The following is a 21,395-nucleotide window of genomic DNA, read 5'->3' on the forward strand; positions in this document are numbered from 1 at the left end:
TACTCAACACCCAGAAGACCAAGGAGATAGTTGTTGACTTCCGCAGGTCAGTCCCCACCACCCCCTCCTCCCTCTACATCAACAGAGCAGCGGTGGAGATCATCTCCTCCATCAGGTATCTTGGAGTCCACCTCTCCAACACTCTCACCTGGCACACCAACACCACGGCTGTCATCAAGAAAGCCCACCAACATCTCTATTTTTTTGAGGAAATTGGGAAGGGCCGGACTGAACACCGAGGTCCCCAGGGCTTTCTACAGCTGTGCAGTGGAGCGTGTCCTGTCCTGCTGCCTCCCTGTGTGGTATGGTGGCTGCACGGTGGTGGAGAAGAAAGCGCTGCAGTGGGTGGTGAAGTCTGCACAGAGGACCATTGGATGCAGCTTACCACCCATTGGGGACATCTACATCTCCAGATGTAGAGACAAAGCCACCTGCATCCTCTGAGACTCCACCCGCCCTGCGCACAGTCTGTTCACACCCCTTCCCTCTGGAAGGAGGCTGTGCAGCATCCATGCAAAAACGTCCAGACTGAAAAACAGCTTCTACCCGAATGCTGTCAGACTGTTGAACAGTTCAACATCCACCACCAAACTGAACATTGCACTACATGCACATTGTCACCTTCTTAATACTCTAACTCTGCTGCTGCCGACCCTGTGCCTTGTAGGGGTGCCGGAAAAAATCGATTCATGTCCGAATCGCGATTCTTATTTATTACGATTCTGAATTGATCTATAATGTCCAAAACTCAATTTTTAAAAAGCATTTTTTAAAACATTTTCTTGCTTACTAGCTGCGTGTACTGTTTGTCAGGCAACGGCTTCCGTACTACAGCGTCCCCGCGAGGGGAGGGTCCGGTGTAGAGTTCAGTGGCTGTAGCTTAGCATGGCGGACGAAGAGCTAATTCAGCCAGCACCGTCTTTGCTGAAGGCAAATGTTTGGGCGCATTTTGGATTTTATTATTTGCTGCGTAAGAAGGAGCTTGACATGACTTATGCAGTGTGCAAAATCTGCAAAATGAAAGTCAAGTACTTAGGAAACACTTCAAATCCGCAAGCCCACCTACTACGCCATCACCCGGAGCTAAAAGTAGCGGAGCAGCGGTATCTGCCGACTACTGACCAGCACTTGACTAAACTGCCAGCCAACTCCGAACGAGCAAAGCAGATAAGTAAATTTACATCTAGAATCACTTGATTAACCTTGTAAAGCTGCATTTTCTTAAACATGAACATTTTTTAAGTAATATAACTATTTCTCAGAGCTCTTTGAATCAAAAATCGATTCTGAATCGAAATGTCACCCCAAGAATCGGAATCGAATTGAATCGTGAGTTGTTGTACGATTCACATCCCTAGTGCCTTGTATATATATTCTATGGTCACGGGGTGCACATATTGTACATTGCAAAAGTTTATATTGCAAAAGTTTATACAATAGGTTAGGTTAAAAAAAAATTGTCCCAGTTAACTACACCAAGACCTGGAGAAACTGCATTTCGTTCTGCCTGTAAGGGTCGAGTGACAATAAAAGTGCCTCTGAGTCTGAGTCTGAACCATATTAGTGCTGCTGAAACTGCAAACTAAAATGCATAACGTCATTGGTTACTTTTTCTACAACAGCGAACGTTCAGCCAATCAGAATCTCTGTAAATCTAAAGTCACTGAAAGTGCTGTCTACATTTTGAGTTTCTGAAAGTTTGGTCTGTTGAGCTGCATCTTTAACATGGCCAAAATTACAGCGAGAGAGGATGAAGACCGCGCTAAAGACATCGATAGTGGTGTAAAAAAAAAAAAAAAAAGGGGTTTAAGTGGATGTGGACAAAGGCAGCCCAGTAAAGCCCTCTGCACGCTGTTCATATTTTATCAACAAAACCTTGGAAGAACACTGCAAGACAAAGAAATACGTTATCAAATTAATATTAAACGGACTACTCTTCCCAGGTCCAGAGCGCGGGAAACTTACAGGAAATGTTTGACCTCTGTCATTGCCAACAAAGATTATGTTACAAAGTACTGAGTTGAACTTTTGTTATTGACCAAATACTTATTTTCCACCATAATTTACAAATAAATTCTTTAAAAATCCTACAATGTGATTTCCTGGATTTTTTTTTTTTTTTCCTCATTTTGTCTCTCACAGTTGAAGTGTACCTATGATGAAAATTACAGACCTCTCTCATCTTTCTAAGTAGGAGAACTTGCACAATCAGGGACTGACTAAATACTTTTTTTACCCCACTGTACCTCTTTCATGCAGTTACATTTTAGGTTTCTTTTTCTTTTTTTCTCCAGACCTTTTAAGTCTGTGCATGGTTTACTCAGGTTTACATTTGCACTGAAAGGCTGCACCTTACCTTTCATTGACACATTACAATGACAATAAAGAATCTGTACATGTCACTCTGTGTTCCTCTCTAAAGTAGGTGCTCACCACAAGCCATTTCCAAAATCAACTACTATCTCCCTTTCCATATTCCTGTCCTTGATACTATATCTACCTGTTACTTCCTCATCACCTCTGTTCCCTTCACCAACATGCCCATTGAAGTCCGCTCCTCTCACCACTCTTTCATGCTTGGGTTCACGCTCCACCACCTCATTAAACTCACTCCAAAAATCTTCTTTCTCCTTTGTCTCATTACCTACCTGTGGGGCATATGCACTGATGATATTCATCATCAATTTCCAGCTTCGTACTCATCACCCTGTCAGACACTTGCTTATCCTCCAACACACTCTTAACATACTCTTTCTTTAAATTGATCCCACCACCATTTCTCTTCTTATTATTGGGGGAGGTGATGGTCTAGTGGTTAAGGTGTTGGGCTTGAGACCAGAATATCCTGGGTTCAAATCCCCACCTGACTGGAAAATCACTAAGGGCCCTTGGGCAAGGTCTTTAATCCCCTATTGCTCCCGGTGTGTAGTGAGTGCCTTGTAGGGCAGCACCCTGACATCGGGGTGAATGTGAGGCATAACTGTAAAGCGCTTTGAGCGTCTGATGCAGATGGAAAAGCGCTATATAAATGCAGTCCGTTTACCATTTTACCATTTATCCAGACTGTGATACAACAACATGAACCCACTGCCAGTGCTCCTACTCTTACTTTCCTTCCACTTGGTCTCTTGGACACGCCTTTCTCCTCTCCATCACATCTGCCAGCTCTCTCCCTTGACCAGTCATACTGCCAACATTCAAAGTCCCGACTCTCACTTCCGCCCTTCTAGTTTTCCTCTCCTCCTGCTGTCTGTGGACACGTTCTCCTCTTCTTCTTCGCCCAGCAGTAGCCCAATTTCCATCGGCACCCTGTTGGGCAACGGCACCGGTGGCAGTCGTCGTTAACCTGAGTTTAGACCAGTCCGGTATGGAAATTCGATTTGTGTTCTGTATGTTTGGGTTAGCTTTTTTTAATTTACACCAGATGCCCTTCCTGATGCAGCCCTACTTATTTATCTGAGCTTGGGGCCGGCACACGGAGTGTACAGGCTGCACACCCCATGTGGCTGAGATAACGTTGCAGTCTTTGTCATCTACTGTATAACTGGCTTGGTGCTAACTTGATGTTAGGTGCGATGTCAAGTTGATGACATCCTATCTAGCATTAGCATGAGAATCGTACCTCCATTGTGTGCAACAGAATTTATAATGTGCTTAAAAAATACATACATGCTAACATAAATACATGCATCATAATCTGACACTAACAGGCTACCATGAGTGTGAAACTCACTAGCATCACGTAACTCAATGCTAAATGGCTAATGTTAGCATGAGCTGCCTCCTTTACAGTGTCCATTAAAAACATACTTTGAGTCCCAGTTTTTATGACTGCAGATTTTCAAATCATTTTACATGTTGCCTGAAAACAAGATGATCTAACTGTGGTTTTTCACCAGACAGATTTAATATATAACAGACACACAGATTCCGCTACAGATTGAGATTTAGTCCGAGTTTGTTTCCAATACATCTGTAAAACATTAGAAGGTGTTAGATCTCATTTTTCTCTTTATCTTTCAGGAAATTCTACTCCCTGTATGGGACGGGTCCACGGGCTTTTGATTTGTCGAACCCAAACTTTGTTTCTGTATGTCAGAGGTAAGCTTCCCCCCCCCTTTTTTTTTTTAAACAAAAAGTTATATTATCATGGGTGCTACTCTTCAGTTTTTATGACAGTTGCCCGTAAAAGTCTAAATTAATATTCTCTTATTTCTGTTTTGTTTTGTTTGTTTGTTTTACAAAATTAGTGAAAACCAAAGAATTGTGTGTGGAGATTTCTCAGTACGATGAGGCCATTTCCTGAATGAAACCTAAGCGGACAAACTAGTGATTGGTCAGGAATTGAAGAGACTCCTTTCTAATGAAGCGCTGGACACTTGTGGTTTGAGACATCAGCATCCCGCGCCGCGTGCTTTTCAGTACGGAATTTGGAATTTATTTTCTCTGTTGTAATCAAATGTAAGAACACTACAATTAATATAATAAGACATTATTTCATAATGAAAGTAGAATGGAGACTGTAAAAAAAACTTTGTGGTCAACACGTGTGGTAAAGTCAAACATACGAGGTCTATTAGAAAAGAAACCGACCTTTTTATTTTTTTTCAAAAACTATATGGATTTGAATCATGTGCGATTACATCAGACAAGCTTGAACCCTCGTGCGCATGCGTGAGTTTTTTCACGCCTGTCGGTTGCGTCATTCGCCTGTGGGCAGGCTTTGAGTGAGCACTGGTCCACCCCTCCCGTCGGAATTCCTTTGTCTGAGAACTTCCTGAGAGACTGGCGCTTTGCTTGATCAAAATTTTTTCAGAAACTGTAATGCACATCCAAGTGGACATCATTCGAGAAATTCAGACGGTTTTTGGTGAAAATTTTAACGGCTGATGAGAGATTAAGGAGTTTTACTATCACTTTAAGGACAGCCCACGATGCCGGACGGCACGCCGCACCCCGAACCGCCGTCGTCAGCCTGTTTCGAGCTGAAAACTTCCAAATTTAAGCCTCTGTTGACCCAGGACGTTGTGAGAGAGCAGAGAAGTTTTAGAAGAGGTCGGGATCAGCAGTTTATCCGGACATTCCACTGTTAAAGGAGATTTTGTAATGAAAGACGTGCGGACGGATTCGCGCGTCTGCACGCAGCTGCTCATCGCACGGCGTCACAGAAAAACACCTCTGTTGGAAGTCTCACAGGACAAGTTTGAACATGCCCAGCTGTTAAACAATTTCTCAGATACTCACTCAACTGAAAGCTCGACTGAAAGTGTTTTGCTGTGGCGCCGCGCCATGAGCGGCTGGGTGCCGACTGGAGGGGTGGACCAGTGCTCACTCAAAGCCTGCCCACAGGCAAATGACGCAACCGACAGGCGTGAAAAAACTCACGCATGCGCACGATGGTTCAAGCTTGTCTGATGTAATCACACGTGATTCAAATCCATATAGTTTTTGAAAAAAATAAGGTCGTATTTCGGTGGACCGTGTCAAGCCAGCCCATCTGGATGTGGACAGACCCACGGGGGTGTTTTGTCCTCCTCCACCAGGGAGGCCCAGGGTTTCCTTACTGGGGGCCTTACGCCATAGTGTGACACCAGGTTATTCACCCACCCCCTCAATGATATTTGTTATTTTCGTTTATGGTGAATTCTGGAGGGCAGGGCGGAGAATCAGATGTTCAGATGAGTTATATTTGTGACCCCCATCAGCTAATAAACTAAACCTAAACTTATAAATAGGAGCAACACCCCCACCTTGCTTTGCATCATGACGGCCGTGACTAAATGTGTTCGCTGGGGCCAGGCCTCATTTAAGGGGAGGGAGGACAGCTGTAGGCTTAAGCCAGGTTTCACATAATCCAATCATATCTAAGTGATGATCCATAATTAGATCATTAATCAACAATGATTTTGAGGATAGTAATCTTATGTTAATGAGACCCAGGCTAAGGACCTCAGTGGAGTTGACAGTTGGACTGTTTGGATTTAGGGGTGGTTCCAGAGTAGCATATTTAAGATGCCTGGTTAGGTTTGAGACAGTCCATGTGGGTTGTAGGCATCAGACACAAAATATTTGATATTGTTGGAACAGCCACTGGGCCATCCTCAATTCCAACATCATCCAATGTAGTAATGGGTATTAAGTTTGCAAAGCATATCCCTCTATGATTTTTATGGACACTTCTACGGAGACAGGCCACTGTCCCAACTTGATGAATTTTCCTCCCTGCTACATAAACTGCACTATCACCATAGTGGATTTTCTGCACTAATTTCCCAGCTAAGCTAATGATTCCACACCCACATTTGTCATAAACCTTGCAGTTTTTCAGTCTGTTGGTCCTGCACTTGGGAAGGAGTAGTCTGTGGCTGCTTTAGTATTTTTAGTTAAAATAGTAACTCTACTGTTTTTCATTTCGTGAACTTTTCCGTTTCTTGCTGTCTTTTCCTGACATCCCAGCGTAGAATGTTCACTTGCCAAATTATTGTTTTAATAGTTGTCTATAGGTTTTACGTTTTAAGCATCTAACTTCCATCCTAGTTTATTATTGTCATATTACGAGGGCTGTCAATAAAGTATAGGTCCTTTTTATTTTTTTCAAAAACTATATGGATTTCATTCATATGTTTTTATGTCAGACATGCTTGAACCCTCGTGCGCATGCGTGAGTTTTTCCACGCCTGTCGGTGACGTCATTCGCCTGTGAGCACTCCTTGTGGGAGGAGTCGTCCAGCCCCTCGTCGGAATTCCTTTGTCTGAGAAGTTGCTGAGAGAGTGACACTTTGTTTGATCAAAATTTTTTCTAAACCTGTGAGACACATCGAAGTGGACACGGTTCGAAAAATTAAGCTGGTTTTCAGTGGAAAATTTTAACCGCTGATGAGAGATTTTGAGGTGATACTGTCGCTTTAAGGACTTCCCACGGTGCGAGACGTCGCGCAGCGCTCTCAGGCGCCGTCGTCAGCCTGTTTCAAGCTGAAAACCTCCATATTTCAGGCTCTATTGATCCAGGACGTTGTGAGAGAACAGAGAAGTTTCAGAAGAAGTCAGTTTCAGCATTTTATCCGGATATTCCACTATTAAAGGAGATTTTTTTTAATGAAAGACGTGCGGACGGGTCCGCGCGTTGGGACGCAGCCGGCGCGGTGCGGCGGCACAGGAAAAACACCTCCGTGTTGATAACCATTTGTAAAATCCAGGTGGCTTTTGATGGCTTTCAGTGGAGTGAGTATATGAGAAATTGTTTAACAGCTGGACATGTTCCAACTTGTCCTTAAGGCTTCCAACAGAGGTGTTTTAAGCACTGTAGCCAAGTGCTTGCTCACAGGGGGTCGTTTTGACCGTTGGGGTTTTACATAATTATTGTATGGCCTTGCCTTACAATATAAAGCGCCTTGGGGCAACTGTTTGTTGTGATTTGGCGCTATATAAAAAAAAATTGATTGATTGATTGATTGTACAGACTGTGTGCGCATGTTTTTTATTATACTGTGTGCATGTATTTTATTATATTGTGCGCTCATTTTTGGCTGCTGCCGTGCAAGGTGCCCACTACACACCGGGAGCAACTAGGGGATTAAAGACCTTGACCAAGGGCCCATAGTTTCTGTGTAGGCTCTCAGTTGTCCAGGTGGTTTCCATAGTAGAGAAGCTTGAATCTTCGACTGGACCGGGTTGCTTGATGCGAGTACGTTTCGCTTCAAATCGCAGAAGCTTCCTCAGCTAAAATTCTTGCTCTGGAAGTCTGACTTCTGTCTGACTCTTGTAGAGACGAAAGAACAGAAGCCAACAAAAGCTGGAGTTTTAAACCTAACCAGACCCCTCCTACTGAGAGGCAGACTGCTATAGGCTAGTGACTAAACAATAGCTCTAATTAGCAACTATTGTGCTGTAGTTAGCACACCTAATGGCAGGACAGCTGTCCCTCTAATGATGGGATGGATGCCTTTCTGATGACTCCCTTGATGACGTGAATGACTCATTACCATGAACAAAAGACTGAAACTGCTTTGACCTGAGTACCCCATTGTAAAAAGGGGATAAAGTGTGTCTCAGACCCCCTCCCCGGTTAAGGCTGGGTTTCAAACGTTTCACAAAGAATGCCTCCTTGACGCCTCTGTTATATGGCTGGGGGGGGCCTGGCTGCCGGTTTGTTTGTCTGTTTGTTTTCCTCCCAGGTGGCGTGCATTTGGGACTGAGTGGCTGTGTTGCTGAGGCTGTCAGGACCTCACCCTGATCACCTGCGACTCGTCAGGACTCACAGCTGAGGTGCATCTGGATGGATTGGAGCATGTTGGCATTTAAGACTGGAGTGCACAGTGTGTATTTGCCAGAGACTCGACCTTGTGACCAGACGGGTGAGATCGTCGTCTCGGGAGCCATCTCATCAGCAGCGGATGCTGAGAAACGTCCAGGTTTGATGCACGGTCTGTGAAAGAGGAGGGGGTGAGGTTTCACGCTCGTCAGCACACTTCCTGAGGTACGTTGGATTTTGTGACTAACAGTTATACAGTCAGTAAATGTGGTGTCCCTCACACCTTATTGTATTGAGCTGTATGTTAGTCATGTATCAGCTTCCACTGCGGTGGAGTTTTGTGAACGGGATGTTCCATGCCTGCAGGTTGGGAAGCTGATCAGTAATCAAGCCAGGAAGTGTTTGCTGTTTGTACACCTTTAAGTGTTCTGTGTGTAGAGTGTGGACTCACATAATGGTTCCTTCTTTCACAGACTCGGTTGTTGCGGCCACCTGGGGGGTGTCGGCGGGGTCCTTGGGTCCGAAACAGCTTCTGGCTCCGGACCGTTAGCGCTGCTGGGAGCGCACCACGCCAGGCCGCACCTTTTTGTTATATTATCTTTGTTATATTATCACTGTTATGTATTAAATTCAGTTAGCCTTTGTACCGTGCTCTGCTTATTTCATACTGGGTCCTTCAAACGCTGGTCGGTTCTCCGAGCTGCGTCCGACACATAACAGCCTCTCTCAAACCATTTCTTCTCTCTGGCTAATATTTTAACTTCGTTGTCCTCAAACGTGTGGTTAGTGTCTTTAAGGTGGAGATGAACTGCAGACTGAGGTCCACTGGCGCCCTCTCTGCGGTGCTGGTATAGTCTTTTGTGTAAAGGTTGCTTAGTCTCACCCATGTAGTGTTCATTACAGTTTTCCTGACATCTGATAGAATACACTACATTGCTTTGTTTGTAACTAGGGATCATGTCCTTAGGGTGAACTAATTTCTGTCTCAAGGTGTTAATTGGTTTAAAGTAAACTGGGATTTTGTGCTGTCTGAAGATCCTCTGTAGTTTTTCCCCTACTTCTGCTAAATAAGGGAGAGACACTCCTCTTCTTCTTGTCTCCGTCTCCTGTCTATCTGGTCCCTTTGTTCTCTGGGACTTCTGCACTTTGTCCAGGGACCATCGTGGGTACCCACATACTGTGAGGGCTTTCCGGACACGTTGTTGTTCTTTAGCCCTTCCCTCTGCAGTTGTGGGCACCTGTAGGGCTCTGTGTTGAAGCGTCCTGATCACCCCGAGCTTGTGTTCAGGGGGGTGGTTTGAGCCAAAGAGCAGATATTGGTCAGTGTGAGTTGGTTTTCTGTAAACCCCTGTCTGGAGCTGCCTGTTCTCTGCAATCGTAACATCACAGTCCAAGAAGGCTAAATGGTTGTTTCTGGCATCCTCACGTATGAACTTGATGTTGGCGTCCACCGAGTTGATGTGTTCTGTAAAGTCTTCAACTTCCTGTTGCTTGATTTTAACCCATGTGTCATCAACATATCTGAACCAGTGACTGGGAGAGATGCCCGTGAAAGACGTCAAGGCTGTCTTCTCCACTTGCTCCATGTACAGGTACCTCCTTTCACCAGGCTACCTCCAAAACCTGGAGAAAGAGGGACTCATCGACAGGCAGACATACTACAGACTGTACCCTGGGGACGCCACTCCGTGCATCTATGGACTGCCCAAAATCCACAAACAGGACGTGCCACTCAGGCCTATTGTATGTAGCACAGACTCCATCACGTACAGTTTGGCCAAGCACCTCAAGTGGATTTTGGCTCCTCTAGTGGGTAACTCAGACCACCATGTGGAGAACACACAAGATTTTGTGAACAAGATCAAGGACCTACAGCTGGAGGCAGCTGAAACTATGGTGTCATTTGATGTGACATCGTTGTTCACCTGCATCCCCACCGCTGAGGCCTTCTCAGCTGTGAGACAGAGACTGCTGGAGGATGTGTCTCTACTTGAAAGGACCAAACTTACACCAGACCACATCTGCCAACTCTTGGAGATCTGTCTCAACACCACGTATTTCCTGTTTAGGGGGAATTACTACAGGCAGATTCATGGTTGTGCGATGGGGTCTCCGGTGTCCCCCATTGTGGCCAATCTGTACAAATCTGTAAAAGCCTGTTTACAAGTAAGGAGTGACAGCACTTACAATAAAAAAAAAAACACTATAAGCAGCAAAGTGTGACAGTAGTAATGTGGTAATAGGATGGTAATATGCTTCCTTCAACCACTGTGACTCGAACTACGAGTTGGCTTTTCCTTCTCTGTAGTCTGTAAGCAGTCTGTCTGCAGGTCCCTCTCCTCTCCCCTCCACTGATGAGATGATATGTCACAGGACATCCACGGTGGCCAGTGATGGAGTCCTTTCTCCCCTTCTGTGTAAGATAAAAGTACATACTGTAATAAAGACATGATTTGGCTTCATTCTTTCATTCATTGTGTGTCAGACAGAAAGTGTGGCCAAATGTACATAATGTGTAAATCAAAATGGACACAGATGAACATAAAGCTTATGAAGTGCTGAGAACACTCATCACTCCTACACTTTTTATGCAGTCACCAGTTTTGCACCAGCCAGGCAACTTTAACTTAAACTCGACTTGAACTGGTCTAACAGTGCCGTCTGTTTAGAGTTAAGCTTCTATCTTGATTTTTGTTTGCGAGTTGACGAGCTTCCTGGTATAGCACAGCCATGTCCTGGTGCAGTTTTCTGGGTGACGTCAGCCACAACACGTCCCAGAAGAGGGGTGGAAAAATAGGAAGTGCCAGCCCGTGATAAGCTTCATCTATAGGTCTCTTATAAATGCCCTAACTTACTGAGCAAACCGTTCGGGAAGTCGGCGAGTGGATTGGGTAAGACGACGCTGTCAACTGTCAGTAAACTGATCTGCTCGGAGTTGGTTCTCCTCTTTTGCCGTGGGTTTTACCGGCACACTGAAGAACTGAGCACCGCACACAAACGCTCCACTCTCCACCTCACTGGTAAACCCCATGCACGAAGAAACTGCTGTAATCGTTCCTGTTTCCACAGGCGGACTTGTACTTCACCACCATGATCCTGGGAACGTGAAACGTTTTTATGCATTGACCTTTGAAGTTACCCAGCAGCCGCTGTGATGCTGAAAACTCGAAACTGGCTTATAACATTGAGAAATGCATTGAGGCTGTTGGGAAGGTGTCGTAGCACGGACCCAAAACGGGGCGCAAATGAACGGACAATGAATAAGCCAAAAAGTAACAATTTAATGTTGTGACAACACACAACTAAATACACAAAATTTGCAAAGTCAATTAACACCAGGTGACGTGTGGGCAGGCTCGAAGATAGAAGACCCCCGACGAGAGAGAAGCTGCGTCCCACACGGCTTCCACCACCAACGGTCTGAAGAACACCGGAGCCGCCAAGTCCCGAGTCCCCAGGTGGCCTCCGTCTTCGGCTGTCGACCCTGGTACTGCTGGCAGAAAGCAAAGACAAGATGAATGAGTGTGAGTCCGCACACTCAGTAATCCACAGTCTGCACACAGTTAGGAGGGAGCACCTCCACCTCCAATCACACACTCGTGCAGCTCCTGTTTAAACCACTTATCTGGTTTGGGGTGTGAGGCGAAGCCGTCGCTGTCACACCAAACGCCAGTCCCATAGATAAGGCAGAATACCACAGGATAACGGCTGCAAAAGAAGTTCAGATTATCACTCAACGATTTGAGTCAGCAGAGAAATTACCTCTTCGGTAGTCGATTTCTCGGCGGGGAGGTGGAGTTGCAGTCCGGCTTATATAGTGGTGTAGATGAGTGACAGCTGGTGCGATGAGTGACAGCTGTCACTTCTTCTGGGTCTGGCGCCCTCTCGTGCTTGGAGCCCGCACTCCAAGCAGGGCACCCTCTGGTGGTGGTGGGCCAGCAGTACCTCCTCTTCAGCGGCCCACATAACAGGACCCCCCCTCAACGGGCGCCAGGACCTGGCTTGTCCGGGTGTCTTTTGTAGAAGTCGGCCAGGAGGGCCGGGTCCAGGATGAAGCTCCTCTTCACCCAGGAGCGTTCTTCAGGTCCATACCCCTCCCAGTCCACCAGATATTGGAACCCCCGGCCCTTACGACGGACGTCCAGGAGCCTGCGGACTGTCCAAGCAGGCTCCCCGTCGATGAGCCGGGCAGGAGGCGGCGTGGGTCCAGGTGCACAGAGGGGCGAGGTGTGGTTTGGCTTGATGCGGGACACATGGAATACAGGGTGGATCCGCAGTGAAGCTGGGAGTTGGAGCTTCACTGCGGCCGGGTTGATGATTTTGAGGATTTTAAATGGTCCAATGTATCTGTCTTTCAACTTAGGGGAGTCCACACAGAGAGGGATGTCCTTTGTTGAAAGCCACACCTCCTGCCCGGGCTGGTATGTGGAGGCTGGGGAACGCCGGCGGTCCGCATGGGTCTTGGCCCTCGTCCGGGCCTTCAACAGGGCAGAGCGGGCGGTCCGCCACACCCGGCGGCACCTCCTGAGGTGGGCCTGGACCGAGGGCACACCGACCTCTCCCTCCACCAGCGGGAACAATGGGGGCTGGTACCCCAAACATGCCTCAAAAGGGGAGAGGCCGGTAGCAGACGAGACTTGGCTGTTATGGGCATACTCGATCCAGGCCAGATGGTGACTCCAGTCCGCCGGGCGCGCAGAGGTGATGCAGCGAAGGGCCTGCTCCAACTCCTGGTTAGCCCGCTCTGCCTGGCCGTTTGTCTGGGGGTGGTACCGGGTGGTACCCGGACGAGAGGCTCACGGTGGCCCCCAGCTCCTTACAGAAGCTCCTCCAAACTTGCGAAGAGAACTGGGGACCACGATCTGATACGATGTCCGATGGTATACCATGCAGCCGCATGACGTGGTGGACCAGGAGGTCTGCCGTCTCCTGGGCCGTCGGGAGCTTCGGGAGGGCCACGAAGTGGGCCACCTTGGAGAACCGGTCCACTGTCGTGAGAATGATGGTGTTGCCCTGGGACGGCGGGAGGCCCGTGATGAAGTCCAGGCCGATGTGAGACCAGGGGCGGTGAGGCACCGGCAGGGGTTGGAGGAGTCCCGAGGTCCTCCGATGGTCTGCCTTGCCCCTGGCGCAGATGGTACAGGCCTGGACGTAGTCCCGAACGTCGGTTTCCAAGGACGCCCACCAGAAGCGCTGCTGGACCACTGCCACGGTCCTACGCACTGCCGGATGACAGGAGAGCTTGGATCCGTGACAGAAGTCCAATACGGCAGCTCTGGCCTCTGGTGGGACGTACAGTCTGTTCTTGGGGCCGGTCCCCGGGTCCGGGCTCCTTGCCAGGGCCTCCCGGACGGTCTTCTCCACGTCCCAGGTAAGGGAGGCCACGACAGTGGACTCGGGGATGATAGTCTCGGTGGGGTTCGACAGCCCCGCCTTGGCTTCCTCTTCGTGCACCCAGGACAACGCATCCGATTTTTGGTTCTTGGTCCCGGGGCGGTACGTGATCCGGAAGTCAAAGCGCCCGAAGAACAGAGACCAGCGGGCTTGCCTGGGGTTCAGCCGCTTGGCGGTCCGGATGTACTCCAGGTTCCGATGGTCCGTGAAAACCGTGAAAGGCAACGACGCCCCCTCCAGTAGGTGTCTCCACTCTTCAAGAGCCTCCTTCACCGCGAGGAGCTCCCGATTGCCGACGTCATAGTTCCGTTCAGCTGGGGTCAACCTGCGGGAAAAATAGGCACAAGGATGGAGAACCTTATCAGCCTCCACACTCTGGGACAGCACGGCTCCTATCCCTGAGTCAGAGGCGTCCACTTCCACTATGTACTGGCGATCAGGATCAGGCTGCACCAGAACTGGTGCAGTCGAGAACCGACGTTTCAACTCCTTGAACGCGGCTTTGCACCGATCCGACCAGGTGAAGGGGACCTTGGTGGAGGTCAGGGCAGTCAGGGGGCTAACTACCTGACTGTAGCCTTTAATGAACCTCCTGTAGAAATTTGCAAAGCCGAGGAACTGCTGCAGTTTCCTGCGGCTTGTTGGTTGGGGCCAATCTCTCACCGCCGCAACCTTGGCTGGATCAGGGGCGACGGAGTTGGAGGAGGTGATGAACCCCAAGAAGGACAAAGAAGTGCGGTGGAACTCGCACTTCTCGCCCTTCACAAACAGCCGGTTCTCCAATAACCGCTGTAGGACCTGACGTACATGCTGGACATGGGTCTCAGGGTCCGGGGAAAAGATGAGTATATCGTCCAGATATACGAAGACGAACCAATGCAGGAAGTCCCGCAAGACGTCATTTACCAAAGCTTGGAACATCGCGGGGGCGTTAGTGAGGCCGAACGGCATGACCAGGTACTCAAAGTGACCTAACGGGGTGTTAAATGCCGTCTTCCATTCGTCTCCCTTCCGGATCCGAACCAGGTGGTACGCATTTTCTAAGATCCAATTTTGTGAAAATTTGGGCTCCATGCAGGGGCGTGAACACTGAATCCAACAGAGGTAATGGGTATCGGTTGCAAACCGTGATCTCGTTCAGCCCTCTGTAATCAATGCATGGACGGAGTCCGCCGTCCTTTTTGCCCACAAAAAAGAAACCAGCACCCATCGGGGAGGTGGAGTTCCGGATCAGCCCGGCAGCTAAAGAGTCCCGGATGTAGGTCTCCATTGATTCGCGTTTCGGACGTGAGAGGTTGTACAACCTACTGGACGGGTACTCAGCGCCCGGGATCAAATCGATGGCACAATCGTACGGTCGGTGCGGGGGAAGAGTGAGCGCCAGATCTTTGCTGAAGACGTCAGCAAGATCGTGGTACTCCTTTGGCACCGCCGATAGATTGGGGGGGACTTTGACCTCCTCATTAGCCGTCGTGCCGGGAGGAACCGAGGATCCTAAACACTCCCGGTGGCAGGTTTCGCTCCACTGCGTCACAACCCCGGACGGCCAATCTATCCGGGGATTGTGCTTCACCATCCATGGAAATCCCAAAATCACTCGGGAGGTAGAAGGTGTTACATGGAACACTATCTCCTCCCTGTGATTTCCAGACACAACCAAGGTCACTGGCTGTGTCTGATGTGTGATTAATAGAAGCAGGGTGCCATCTAGTGCTCGCACCTGCAATGGTGCCGGCAGAGCCACCAGGGGGAGCCCTACTTCCTTTGCCCATCTGCTATCCAGCAGATTCCCTTCCGACCCCGTGTCTACCAGTGCTGGGGCGTGAAGGGTTAGATCCCCACAAAGGATCGTCACTGGGATTCGTGCAGATTTGCGGGATTTCCCCGCGTGCGTGTTATGGCCCACCCTTAGCCCAGTTTCTAAGGACGGGCGTTGTAGTTTGACCGTTTTGGGGCAGTCCTTCTGCATGTGCTCACAAGAGCCGCAGACAAAACACTCCCCGTGGGCCAGCCTCCTTTGTCTGACGTTTGTTTTTACTTTGGCCCTGCTCGTGTCCATAGCCTCCTCAGCAGGGGGAGCTGTAGCCACACGGAGCTCTCTGGCAGTGAAGCATGGGGACGACGTCACCTTTTCGGAACCGGAAGGGGGAGGGACGGCTCGTGCCCGGTCACGCCCCCCGGCCTGCTCCCGACGATGCTCATTTAAAAGGTTGTCTAACCGTATAACCAAATCGACAAGCCCGTCAAAATCCTGCGTTCCTCCTTAGCCAGCAGGTGCTCCTTCAGGACTGGAGACAGTCCATTTACGAAGGCGGCGCGGAGCGCAACGTTATTCCAGCCGGACCTCGCTGCCGCGATGCGGAAGTCGACTGCATACTCGGCTGCGCTGCGACGCCCCTGTCTCATTGACAGCAGCACGCTCGAAGCGGTCTCGCCTCTGTTGGGATGGTCAAACACTTGTTTGAACTCCCGTATAAACCCAGCATAAGACGTTAGGAGCCGTGAATTCTGCTCCCAAAGCGCCGTAGCCCAGGCGCGTGCCTCTCCTCGAAGCAGATTAATAACATAAGCCACCCGGCTGGCGTCTGACTCGTACATGACAGGATGCTGTGAAAAGACGAGCGAACACTGCATGAGGAAGTCTGCGCACGTCTCAACACAGGCCCCGTACGGTTCCGGAGGGCTTATGTATGCTTCAGGGGACGGTGGGGGGGGGTCGTTGAATGACCAGTGGAACGTCTGTTACCGGCCCAGGACCAGCAAGAGGAGTGGCTGCAGCAGCGCCCTGATCGCGCGCTTCCACCCTGGCGGTGAGAGCCTCCACCCTCCGGTTAAGGAGAACATTCTGCTCGGTCACTAAATCTAGCCGAGCCGTGAAGGCAGTTAAGATCTGCTGCAGCTCACTCAACACGCCTCCCGCTGATGCCTGCTCTCCTGGCTCTTCCACTGGCCGTTCAAGCTCGGGTTGACGCCCCTCGGAATCCATGACGATTGGCCGAGAAATCCTGTTGGGAAGGTGTCGTAGCACGGACCCACAACAGGGGGCGCAAATGAACGGACAATGAATAAGCCAAAAAGTAACAATTTAATGTTGTGACAACACACAACTAAATACACAAAATTTGCAAAGTCAATTAACACCAGGTGACGTGTGGGCAGGCTCGAAGATAGAAGACCCCTGACGAGAGAGAAGCCGCGTCCCACACGGCTTCCACCACCAACGGTCTGAAGAACACCGGAGCCGCCAAGTCCCGAGTCCCCAGGTGGCCTCCGTCTTCGGCTGTCGACCCTGGTACTGCTGGCAGAAAGCAAAGACAAGATGAATGAGTGTGAGTCTGCACACTCAGTAATCCACAGTCTGCACACAGGAGGGAGCACCTCCACCTCCAATCACACACTCGTGCAGCTCCTGTTTAAACCACTTATCTGGTTTGGGGTGTGAGGCGAAGCCGTCGCTGTCACACCAAACGCCAGTCCCACAGATAAGGCAGAACACCACAGGATAACGGCTGCAAAAGAAGTTCAGATTATCACTCAACGATTTGAGTCAGCAGAGAAATTACCTCTTCGGTAGTCGATTTCTCGGCGGGGAGGTGGAGTTGCAGTCCGGCTTATATAGTGGTGTAGATGAGTGACAGCTGGTGCGATGAGTGACAGCTGTCACTTCTTCTGGGTCTGGCGCCCTCTGGTGGTGGTGGGCCAGCAGTACCTCCTCTTCAGCGGCCCACATAACAGAGGCGCTCTGATCAGGCTGCACTTTAACCGCTGCACACGGACAACAGCATGAATTTGTATACTGTGCCTAAAAGTCTGGTGAATATATTATCTGGGTTTTTAGATGTTATTGTGTTTATGTAAACGTGAGTAGCTCAGGTTGTTCTCAGTTATTTTCAGTGGGAATCGCTGTGACCGCGATCGCTTCCTTTTCATGTCGTTCGGGCATAAAGTGGTTTTCTTTTTAACGCCTTGCTTATTGTCCTTTACAACACTGTCTGTTCCAAAGTCATATATATAAAATGTCTGAAATTTGGTTTGCGTTTATGAAGTTCCATGTAGGTTAAACGTATCAGACATGGACTATTTGGAATATTGGTTTTAGCAAGTTTTTAGGGTTTCATGTAGACAGCCTCTCAATAATGTGATAAAAAGCATAAAAAATTACATTTTGGTAATATAATATTCATTTGCAATTGTCGTCATGTGGTTTCTCTATGCTGTTTAGAATGCAGTGACTCTCTGGCTCGCAAGGGATTATGGGATATCTCAATAGGGTGAATTGACTCTGTCGCACATCCAGGCACTCTGTCTGTGAGCTCTTAGCAATGCCGGCTGGTGTGTAAACACTCATTAGCGGACAATGAAGTTGATGCAAGTTATTCATTTTCACAGTGCGAGGCAGTGGGTTGTGCCAACAGAGCGAGAAAACAATTCAAATCTCTCATGGCGCACCAAGAGGATTATGCGTCACATTGATCATGTGTTACTTTGGGGAAAATAATTAACAGCTGACCCCTCCTGGAGCAGACCAGCAATTCAAAATGCATATGCATTGTGCATAAATGACATAAAATACCTGGTGTGTCTATGAGGTAGGAATACAGTTGTATGCAAAGGTTTGGGCACCCCTAATGATTTTCATGATTTTCCTTTATAAATCATTGGTTGTCTGGATCAGCAATTTCAGTTAAATATATCATATAGCAGAAAAACACAGTGATATTTGAGAAGTGAAATGATGTTTCTAGTATTTACAGAAAGTGCAACAATTATTTAAACATAATTTGGCAGGTGCATAAATTTGTCATTTTATTGATTTGAATACATTTAGTACTAATTATTGGAACACAAAATTGGTTTGGTAAGCTCATTGACCCTTGACCTCCTTACACAGATGAATCCAATCATGAGAAAGGGTATTTAAGGTGGTCATTTGCAAATGTTTCCCCTTTTTGCGTCTCTTCTAATGAGTGGCAACATGGGAGCCTCTAAACAACTCTCAAATGACCTGAAAACAAAGCTTCAATATCATGGTTTAGGGGAAGGATACAAAAAGCTATCTCAGAGATTTCAGCTGTCAGTTTCCACTGTGAGGAACATAGTGAGGAAATGGAAGACCACAGGCACAGTACTAGTTAAGGCCTGAAGTGGCAGGCCAAGAAAAATCTCAGGTAAGCTGAAGTGAAGGATTGTGAGAACAGTCATACTCAATTCACAGACCTGCTCCAAAGAACTACAACATGATCTTGCTGCCGATAGTGTCTCTGTGCATCGTTCAACTATACAATGCACTTTGCACAAAGAGATGCTGTAATGCAGAGGAAGCCTTTTCTGCGTACACGCCACAAACAGAGTTGCTTGAGGTATGCTAAAGCGCATTTGGACAAGCCAGCTTCATTTTGGAATAAGGTGCTCTGGACTGATGAAACTAAAATTGAGTTATTTGGACATAACAAGGGGCAGTATGCATGGCTGAAAAAGAACACAGCATTCCAAGAAAAACACTTGCTACCTACAGTAAAATTTGGAGGTGGTTCCATCATGCTGTGTGGCCAGTGCAGGTACTGGGAATCTTGTTAAAGTTGAGGGTCACATAGATTCCAGTCAGTATCAGCAGATTCTTGAGAACAGTGTTCAAGAATCAGTGACAAAGGCCTGGGCTGGACAATGACCCAAAACACTGCTCAAAATCTACTAAGGCATTCATGCAGAGGAACAAGTACAACATTGTGGAATGGCCATCTCAGTCCCCATACCTGAATATGTGATTTTAAGGGGGCTGTCTATGCCCAGAAACCAACAAACCTGAGATGTTTTGTAAAGAATAATGGTCCAAAATGCCTTCAACCAGAATCCAGACTCTCATTGGAAGCTATAGGAAGCATTTAGAGGCTGTTATTTCTGCAAAAGGGGGATCTACTAAATATTGATGTATTTTTTCTGTTGGGGTGCCCAAATTTATGCACCTGCCTAATTTTGTTTAAAGAATTATTGCACACTTTCTGTAAATCTTATAAACTTCATTTCACTTCTCAAATATCACTGTTTGTCTGCTATATGATATATTTAACTGAAACTGCTGATCCAAACAACCAATGATTTATAAAGGAAAATCATGGAAATCATCAGGGGTGCCCAAACTTGTACATACAACTGTAAATTTAGGGAATAACCCTGTTGTGTCTAATGATTTGCAGATGGTAATGCTGGATTTTACTGTCGCAAATTGAGTTTTACCGGCGACACATTAGCAGAGCCGGTAAAATGGCTATTTGCAACCGTGAAATCCAGCATTACTGTCTGCAAATCATCAGACACAACATGGTTATTCCCATTCTGATCCAATTCCAACGTTTGCATGGATCCATGTTCACCACTGAAAGCTACATCTTAATCCGCATAATAATATAGTTAGATAAACCTGTTACGCAGTCAAAGGATGTGGTCAGCTTGTCAAAGCTTACCGTAGCGTAACAGAGTCTTCATGCCACACTAGAAATTCTGTGAGCAGAGTCTGCATTGATACTTCCGTATGGTATCTTAAATGAATCCATTTCGGCGTCTGCGTCTCCACACCACTTTCTCTCACTCTCAGCTGATGGCGCCATTATGGACATCTGTGTTGCAGCATGCATGGTCAGAGCGTGCAGTAATACATCAGATTTGTGGAAAAAAATGTAATTGGATTAGAAATCAGGATATTCATTGAACATCTGGCCATTGTGGGGGATCATTTTTCCATCTTCCAGCTTTGTGTTGGTACGGATGAGATGCCAGTCCTGCTGCAGGTAATTTGGATTTATATCATTCCCTGGGGATATTATCCAAACCCTCTGAATAGTTGAAGGGCACACTAAGGTCCCAACAACAGAAATATAATGAAATTCAAAGAAATAATGACTTAAATCTGGAATTCAAGAGCAAATGGCACTCCCATATACACAATGTAACTCTATGGTAAAATGTGCCGACAGCTGTCCGTGGACAGACCTGACGCTGAAGTAAACTGGCAGTGACGTGGCTGCGACCAAGTCAGTTGCCCTTTTTTGAGGAATAGTTAGTGATTTTATTGAACTCGTGTAGTTTTTGCCCCAGACCTCTACACAGTAAATGAAATCCACTAAGACAGTGGAACAGTGTAGGATGCTGAGTGATTTCTTATCCAGAACATGTTTTGCTTTTTTTAACACTGAAATGCTTCTTGATAATTTGTTTTGTATATGATGTGTGGTTTCCAACTGATTTTCCCATCTGTTATTGCCCCAAGAAATTTATTTTCATTAATCCTTTCAATCTGACTCCTATCTGTATTTATACCTGCTCATTCCTTCTGCAGTTCCCAAAGAACATCAGTTTTGTTTTAAGTTTAATGACTATTTGTTTTGGTCAAAACGTATTCTCAGTTTGTTCATGTCTTCAGTGATTTCCTCCTGAACTATCTGCCAAGCTCAAAATCGTCTGCATCCTGGTTAAGAGCAGAATACTACTAGAGGAGTGATTTTGAATCAGGAAAGTTGAATCAGAAAAATTGGGTGCTGCACTCACTGGAATGTATTGTTTGGAATAGCCCCAGATTGCATTTCAGAGCTTGTAGAATTCAAAAATCTTGGCGGTAGTTTTAAGTTTCTTCAGGTTTTGATTTTATTCATTAATTTTGTCATCATCCCTTGTGAGAGAAAAAAACCCACATACAGTCTGAGATTTGTTCCTTCTGTTTCTGTGCTCATTTTACAAAATAGTTTTTGTACATTTT

The 21,395-nt window shown here is 47.3% G+C and overlaps 1 protein-coding gene and 1 long non-coding RNA gene across 2 annotated transcripts in view; both read left to right on the forward strand.

Moving 5' to 3' along the window:
* Positions 1–21,395, forward strand: part of mrps23 (mitochondrial ribosomal protein S23) — a 50,458-nt gene that overhangs the window by 22,262 nt on the left and 6,801 nt on the right. Inside the window, exon 3 of the mRNA XM_034168695.1 lies at positions 4,024–4,101. Within this exon, the coding sequence (XP_034024586.1) occupies positions 4,024–4,101 (78 nt within the window). The remainder of the gene's footprint in view (positions 1–4,023; positions 4,102–21,395) is intronic.
* Positions 6,381–21,393, forward strand: LOC117508849. The gene is made up of 3 exons (XR_004560214.1): positions 6,381–6,391; positions 12,070–12,081; positions 20,772–21,393. It is a non-coding gene; the product is annotated as an uncharacterized LOC117508849 (long non-coding RNA).

This window comes from Thalassophryne amazonica, chromosome 4 (assembly GCF_902500255.1).
Source record: "Thalassophryne amazonica chromosome 4, fThaAma1.1, whole genome shotgun sequence".
Taxonomy (NCBI): domain Eukaryota; kingdom Metazoa; phylum Chordata; class Actinopteri; order Batrachoidiformes; family Batrachoididae; genus Thalassophryne; species Thalassophryne amazonica.